Source organism: Syngnathus scovelli, chromosome 7, assembly GCF_024217435.2.
Source record: "Syngnathus scovelli strain Florida chromosome 7, RoL_Ssco_1.2, whole genome shotgun sequence".
NCBI lineage: Eukaryota > Metazoa > Chordata > Actinopteri > Syngnathiformes > Syngnathidae > Syngnathus > Syngnathus scovelli.
In genome coordinates, this window is record NC_090853.1 from 6,634,622 (window position 1) to 6,643,036 (window position 8,415).

At 42.1% G+C, this 8,415-nt stretch overlaps 1 protein-coding gene across 2 annotated transcripts; it reads left to right on the forward strand.

The window, feature by feature from the left end:
• Positions 1-3: 3 nt before the first annotated feature.
• On the forward strand, positions 4-8,336 carry zbtb38 (zinc finger and BTB domain containing 38). 2 transcript variants are annotated; one of them, XM_068651233.1, is made up of 3 exons: positions 4-170; positions 676-936; positions 4,186-8,336. In XM_068651233.1, exon 3 carries the CDS (start codon positions 4,219-4,221, stop codon positions 7,711-7,713), a length of 3,495 nt encoding a protein of 1,164 aa, XP_068507334.1. In that variant the 5' UTR covers positions 4-170; positions 676-936; positions 4,186-4,218; the 3' UTR covers positions 7,714-8,336. The 2 variants fall into 2 exon arrangements, with proteins under 2 accessions (XP_068507334.1, XP_068507335.1); XM_068651234.1 differs by lacking the exons at positions 4-170; positions 676-936 and adding an exon at positions 984-3,307.
• The last annotated feature ends 79 nt before the right edge of the window (positions 8,337-8,415 follow it).

The following is an 8,415-nucleotide window of genomic DNA, read 5'->3' on the forward strand; positions in this document are numbered from 1 at the left end:
CAGATGGTGGGAGTAGGCGGGGGATCAAGTCGGTAACGTGTGCAAAACAAGTGCTGTCATTTTGTTTCACATTTCAGGCCTACAGACTACAAGACATTTCAGACACATCAGGAAAAAGTCAAACATCACCTGAAACCTGCACAGGCAAGCAGCAATACCGTAAGACAGAGGTAGGCCTTTGTAATTTTATTTCTTTGTTCCTACAGGAGACCAGTTTAACAGATGGTACAAGAACGCATGGGAATCTAAACAGCTATGTGATCAGGCCGAGGACGTGTTTGTTTTATAACTACCATTATGTAATGTTACACGTGATGATCAAGATGATGTCATTTTTGTTTTTACTGTATAGAATATATGTATAGGTAGAAATACAAGGCAAGCACATTTAGGGTCATGTTCAGCTAGCTTGCTTGCTATGGTGAATGATCTGCTATGACATGACCACACAGAATTTGACTTGAAAGTATTGCTCTATTATTAGACTCCATACCCCGGATACTGCGTTCTCAGCTACCTCACTGCCGACAAAAAAAAATGTTAATTACATAACAATGCAGGATCAGTCTGCCACAACACTTCCTGAATACCACACAAGTAGCTAGGCCCAAGTCTGAGGCAGAATGGTGGCTGGAATGAACTGCCGCTTGTTTTGTTTTTTTCCCTCATTCCCAGCCTCGAGCTCGTCTTTGTGGGCCAGTGATGCAACGAGAGTGACGCAGCAGTGGCTGCAGCTCTTAAGGCTACTAACTATACATGGCAATGCAAGAATCATGGCTCCTGTGCTAGCGGCTTGTCCCACAGACAGCGATTAGACAACATCGAAGAAAGACGATGGTAAACGCTTGATCCAGCACAAAGCTAGAACGAGACTTGAGGTCTCAAATGCCACAAGGATTCCCGAGGCTGCACATTCAACAACCGCTGCACCTTTGGGTAAGCAACTTAAGTGTTCTTGTTGTGGTGACATGGAAAGATCTCAGCGATGATTGTAGCGTGTGACTGGTTTGTCGTTGGAGATGAAGCCCAGCCGTAACTGCTTTTTTAAACGTGTACTGCTGCCCAGTTGACTTTCAGTATCAGTTAAATACAGATAATTTTATTTGAGAATGCGCGCATTGGCAGATTTGTCAGGAAACGCCCTGATTTCAAGGTCGCTCCACATTTAAGCCGATGGGAGAATCTGTCCAGGCCAAAACGTGCGCAGCAGCGTACCTTTTCTGACTTAAGCACATGGGAGGAGACTATGCCCCTAAATTCTTAGCATTATTTGCAAGTTAAGTTTCTTTATTCTTAATAAGTCGCTTTTTGTAGGCGGTCCAGCATGACCATATGTATTTGCTGATGTATAATCGTTTAAATCGGCATACAAACGTAGACAGTGAGTCAAGAGGTATTTGCCAAATATTTAGCTGTAACAAGAACTTTGTTTGCGTCACGCAGTGGCTGACAAAATAGGTCAGTTATTTTATATAACTAACAAAAATAGGAACAATATCATGGCGAGAACTTTAACATCAGTAAAAAGCAGTGAAATAATAGCTGATGGCTAAACAACTTCAAATTTGCTTTATTTGTGTTAGTTAAAAAAAATACTAGAACGATAGGGTACAATGCTTTTGATAGCATTAAAAATAAATTTTGAACGTTTTTAATCACTAGAACAATCGACCATGAAACGGACCATTCTAGCAGTTTTCCTTCAAAACCAATTGAAATTAATGGCAATTTTGTATAATCTTCAATTTCTTTACATATACTTATAGAAATTGCATCTTAGTGAACATCTGTCAGACACGTATCCCAGTATCAATACCTTGAAATAGGGCCAAGTATTGGTCAGTTTCAATACCTGGTATAGATACTAGCCCTAAGTATTTTCATTTATATCCAGGACTTTACAAAAGTCTGAGTGCATCAAAAGATTTGTGGTTTATAATTAAATCATTATGGAGTCTAAAAATATCACACTTAAGTAAGGGTGTTCCTTGTCAAATCTTGCCAAGCCCCAAAGGCTTCAGCACCTTACAGTCAAACATTGACATTCTATCATATTAAATGGTGAAGAATTAAATAATTTTATGACAGGAGGCTTTTTTTCACCAGCAAAGCGCATTTCCACATGCAGATTTAGGCTTTGAGTTTGAAAGCGCCGATCACAAACAAGTACAGTCCGTTTTGGATCATGTTGTTTTTAATTTGACCTATGGGGTTGTGAAATCTGGTAAGCGACTCACCGCGTGTGTGGCAATCAGTGCTACAAGTCAAATCAGTAGCACCGGGTAATACCAGTGGAAAAGCGAGTAATAGTAACGAGCAAGTGGAGCCGTGGTGAAGTGAGGAGCTACCATCTGGTGAAAAAGCACAAACTTAGTCCACTGTCTGGTTAATGTAATGTACGTCTTGTGTTTAATTAATTTCTGAACTGTACTTCATGCAGTGAGTTTGGGTGATCAGTCTTTGTTTGACGCGTGCTGGTTTCTTTTTATGAATAGTAGATAGTAAGTGGTCAGAGTTGCGTTTAGCCATCTTGAAGAAATGGAATACAATGTCATGTGACACCCCCTCCCACACAGCGCTGAGGAAATAAAAGCCCCTGTTTTCCTCCTCAGAGGCTCAGAGTGCCATGGTGGGTTCAATTTGAGCCCCCTCCCCTTTCGTCTGCAGTGCTGACGCATCTGCTGCTTGTGCATCAACCAACAGCCTCTATGTCGGCTTACGATATGTCGCCAGTATCAGAACAGTTTTACTCCAAGCATTTAGTTGCCATCCTCGTTGAAATTACCAGTGAAAACATTCAGAGCTGCAAAGCTGAGATAAAAATTAGGACTACTCCTGCCGCCATCTTCTCTTTCTGGTTCTGCTTTACTAACCACTGCTTCTGTGTTAGCACAGGCAAAAAAGGGCTTTTGTGTATGTTGGTAGCATACTGTTGCACCACGTGACACTGTGCACGGAATAACCATGTACATTATTATTTTTGCTCAGTAGTGGATTGCAGCTGAAAAGCTGGTGGATTCATGAGGCGTGTATGTATAGCAAAGGAGGACTCCTGCTACTATGGCTCAGAGCTTGCATGACGTAGCACACAGCATCGCTCAGTGCAAAGAATGTGTCGCTTACCACGGCTAGCACAAAGGCGAGCCCATCCTCCAGTATAGCTACACGCTGTGGAAGGGCAGAAGAAGGCTAGCCTGAGAAGAGAAAACCAGGGCAGAGCCACTTTTGGACTTGGCTATACACAAATGAAGGCAAAGGACAAGGAAGCTGGAAACATCAGCACACAGAAAGGGAGAGGAGCAAAGAGGTTTGGAAAGACTCTGCTTTTGATAGCCATGCTGTTCACTGACTTCCGTCGTATTGCCGCTAAAATATGTATTCTTGTAAAATAGGTTTGAGATTTATAGAAGAATGCCCCCAATAATTTTCACTGACTTACTGAGGTTGCATGATTAATCTCAATGCGCATTTGTTGTTGAAGCTTGCGAAAGAGATTTGCTTAGTTCATGTTTTTGGCTGTTTTGTTTGAAAAGAGAGTATATAGACATTTAAAGTTTGGGGGGGTGGATTTTATATAATAATTATGTAATTAAATGTAATTTATCAGAGCTCTGAATGGATGTAAAAACTTGTGTTCAACCTGTGGGATCAAAAATTTGTATACCAATTTTTTTTCCCCAGAGGCCTATTGGAGAAAGTGGACAATGACGCTGGTTATAGTTCCAAAATGGTGTCCATATTGTATTTCTTGCACTACTAGAAATGTTACAATATAATGGAACATTTTACTTCAAGTGCTTAAGTTGATACAAATTTGAATACATGGTTTGTTCACATAGTAACAATTTCGTGCTTTGATGAATCATCCTCCATAGCGACGGTGAATGTGTTTTTGTTTTGTTTTCACTAGGTTACAGTCATGTTTTGATTTCTTGATTATTTTGGGAGGTTTTTTTTATTTATATATGAAAACAAATAAGTCACTTATGATGAATAGGACAACGTCGAGCAAATATAGAGTCAATGAAGAATGTTGACCTAGTCTCGGTGTCTCGTCATTACTGCCATCTAGTGCTCTGATATGCGCTAAATTTGGTCAAGGGTCTTTATGTTGTTGTGGATTTATATTTTCACAATAATTTGTAAGACTAATGTAAATTGTTCTCTCACTCTGTTTTTTTTTAGATGGCTGCGATTTGTTGCTTCAGTTAGAACCTGATGGATAGTTTTCACCCTCACACCGTGCTCAGCAAGCTTAACGAGCAGCGCTCACAAGGCCTTTTCTGTGACGTGACTATTGTAGTGGAGGATGTAAAGTTCCGTGCCCACAAGAACATCCTGGCAGCTTGCAGTGGCTACTTCAAGAATGCTCTGACAAATGAGACGTGGAGTTCTAGCCGTGTGCTGGAACTGATGGACCTTAAGTCTGAAGTTTTTGCCTGCGTCCTCAACTTTATCTACTCGGCAAAGGTGACATCGTCTAGTGTCGAGGACAAGAAGGAGCTAATAGCGGCAGGGAAAAGACTCGGCATTCCCTTTTTAGAGAAGCTCGCAGGGCAAGAGAAAAAGGACAAGAATAAAAACCAAGCAGACTCCGTTAAATCCACAGATCGGAGCACAGCTAGTGTGCTTAAAAAAACCAAGGATGAGGCCAGCAGACCTGAGGAGATTGATGGTTCTAGAGGACCAAGAATCACCAATGCCTTCTCCATCACTGAAGTGTGTCCCGGGAACAATCCATTCACCCCACTGGAAGAAGGTCGGCAGTCACCAGATGAGGGGCTGCCAGCAAGTTGCCCCAAATCCTCCTACTTCGATGGGATCAATGAGTCTCACACCTTCTTGGACCACTCATATGCTGTGAACCAAGTACCCGAAGGAATAGGTCAGACGAATCAATGGGATGGCAAGAATGTGTTAGCATTACAGCCAAAGCCAACTACTTACCGGAATTCAGGTCCACTCAAAAAGCGCCACAGGCTCAGAGGTGCTGTGTTTCGAAGTTTATTTCCAACACCTACTGAACCCCACACAGAAAAATATGATACGTTAATGACCCCAATATTACCTGAGGGAGTGACGTCAGCACAGAATGAACAAGAAAAGACCAGCAATGCAGTCATTCCTTTTTCCACCAGCTATGTCCAAAAGGCGTCGAGTCTTTCGACTCTTCAAGCGGAGGACAGCATCTCAGTCTACGGATGTAAACGTTGTCCAGAAGTATTCACAAGTGAATATCTCTTAGCAACTCACTCCAAGGTACACAAAAAGTATTCCGATAGTCCTTTGTTTTGCAAGTTTTGTGACAAAAAATTTATTCATCCAAAACGGCTGCGCAACCATGAGCAAAACTGCCCGAGGGTTGTGAGTACAAAGCCGGAACAAGATTTCAGTGAGATAGCCGTCAAAGAGGGGGATCTCGATTCAGTTAGCACATTGAGCGAGGAGGCCATCAGAACACAGTTTCCTCCGGTGACCGACCCCCTTCTTGAAGATCAATTAGAAGCCCCCAAAGATGGACATAAGAAACGATTAGGTGGCAGTCAGAGAAGATACAACTGCAGTGTATGTAAACGGGTGTATATAACACTTTCCAGTCTGAAGAGGCATGAAAACGTACATTCCTGGCAGAGGGCTTATCCCTGTCACTACTGTAATAAAGTGTTTGCATTGGCCGAGTACCGTACCAAACATGAAATCTGGCATACGGGCGAACGCCGCTATCAGTGTATTTTCTGCCTGGAAACGTTCATGACCTATTATATCTTAAAAAACCATCAGAAGTCTTTCCACGGGATTGATCCCTCACTAGCCATTAAGCGGAAATCTGCCAATGGTGGTCTGAAAGCCAGTGTTTACCCAATTAAGCTATACAGGCTTCTGCCTATGAAGTTTAGGAAAAGACGATATAAGACATACAGTCAGACGTATTCAGAGGGTGATGACGCAGACTATCAAGGACAACTTGACAGTAATCCTCTCGGTCCTCAGTTTGAAGGAAACAGCGTGAGCGGCTGCCCCGACGGTGGTTCATTGCCTTTGACTTTCATGGCAACCACAACGATGGTAGCTCCTGTCATGCCCCGCATTAGCTTTGACAAGTCCTACACAATGGACCAAAGTTTGCAACAGAGCTATCCCCAGAGAGGAAAAGACGCTGAGAATAGTTCACCTTTCATTAACTTTGACTATACAGTCCCTGAATCAGACGCGGAAAGTTGTCCGACGGATAATAAAGGTAGCTCTCTTGATGTCCTTAACTCGCATCACATCAGTCCAAATGTAACATTCCTAAACTCACTGAACACAGTGGAAAAGCTCAGCGAATTATCCGCTTCTGCAAAACGAGTCGAGAAAATGACTAAGGAAATGCTTCGCTCGAATACCGAAAAAGTGAGTCATGAGAAGACGGCGGGCTCCAAAACAGCAACCTACATTGCCAAACCTGTGTGCCCCGGTCCATCTGCAGATGGTGATGCCATGCCTTTGTGCCAGATAACTGTCAAAATAGGCGATGAAGCCATCATTCGCCGCAGAATCAAAGGCTCCAAGCTCTTCCCAAGGAGGAAAAAGAGAGAAATGAAGAAACTGGGTGAGATGGAGGGGCAAAGTCCACTCCATTCAGATGACAAGTTGGAAAGCTCCAGGCGCCGCTTCAGACCAGACATCTCAAGTTTATTATCTGAGACTCACGAAGATCCCAATGACTGCGACATGGCTGATGAGCTTTGGCGTCCCTACTATTCTTACAAATCAAAAAAGAAGAGAAAGAAGCTGAGATTCAAGCACAGGCGAGCTTTGTATCACGAGTACAAAGAGCCCGTAAGAACTGACGCCGGTGCCAGTGAGGCCCGATCGGACAGTTGGCAAACACCAGACGGTATCTCAGGTGGGGGAGATGTGAAACGGCTTCCTAGGAGTTGCAGCCCAAGGACAACCTACAACTGTGACATTTGCGACAGCTCTTTTATCACCGAGACGGGTTTAAGAGCTCACGTTATTGGTTCTCACCCCTATTTCTGTCACACCTGCGGTAAACAAGGTCCCCCGGGCGAGACGCCTAGCGGCAATGATTACATTTGCAACAGTTGTATGGAAAAGGGTTCCTGCTTTGATAATTCAACCCGAAGCCCCAACCAGGAGAAGAAGTTTCGCTGTTCCTTCTGTCCACAACGGTTTCTCTATCTTGCCACCAAGAGAAGCCATGAGAAAAAGCACCAGGAGACATCTGGGGAGGGTTATACCATCCAACCATCTTTGGAATACTTGGATAACAAAAAGGACTGCATCAAAACAGAGGAGGATGACAATCACGAAAGTTCTGACATGCAATATGAGGAAGGAGGACATTTCCCCTTGAAGATACCTAAAACTGAGGATACCTCTGAGTTAATAACTCAACATCAGGACATTATGTGCGTGCGCATTAAAAGTCCGACATCGCCACAGAGCGAGACAATGTTCACTTTGACTCCGCCCTCAAAAAAGCAAAAAGTGAAACAGAAAATAAAAAAGCTAATCAATTCACCACATTCTTTAGATCTAGCTTTAACACCTCAAGCTAGGCACAAAGACAGTTTGGAAGCAAACAGTGTAAATGATCAAGAGATGTCCTCCAAACTGTCAACAAAAAATGGATCGGACTTTAAAGATAACCACATTTCAGCACACAAGCCGGAGAAAAGGATGTGTAAAGACGAACCGTTTTTCTAAATCCCTTTAACCTTGAAAATTTACAGAAGGTGAGATTCATCAAGTTCTAATCACTTCTGTGAGTAACTGTACAGTACTAAAGTTGTAATGTTTTTGCAGCAGAGCTTGACAAAATGTTTCTAAAGAACACTGAATATTAATGTCTAATGTCTGCAGGAATTTTATCCTCGAGTGACTATAATGTAATTTATATAGGTTGTGAAGACCTGACACATTTTTGTTATATTGTTTATGCATCACTTGCAAAGGAGATCATGTGACCTGGATGGAAGATAAAAAAAAAAAAAAGAGCTGTTTACAGGAAGCCAGTTGGAATAGTGTTTTTTTGAAATGTTTGCTTTTCCCGAAGATGAATTGGATACATTAGGAAATTGAGGGCTATGCTTTAACTATGTCAGAAAAGCAACAAGCTTAGTATGATTTCTTGGACTCCCATGCCATTATAATTGAACATAGAGGGTTGCACTTTATACCTAAACTTCAGTTTCAATAATTCAATTGCAAATTGATGGAATATGTTATTCTTTTCCTTTTCTGACACACAGCACTTGTAAGTTGAAACGTTTGATATCTTCCGTGTATAAACCGTATGAAATTTAAATAAAATATTCATGGATCAAGCAGTTACGTCTTGTTTGTTTGACATCATCTCTCATAGTTAAGTGATGCATTAACTGAAAGAGGAGAAATCTTTACAAAAGT

Bases quoted from the DNA above. Each gene is read 5' to 3' on its own strand.
- zbtb38 (XM_068651233.1), top strand. From the start codon at position 4,219: ATGGATAGTTTTCACCCTCACACCGTGCTCAGCAAGCTTAACGAGCAG.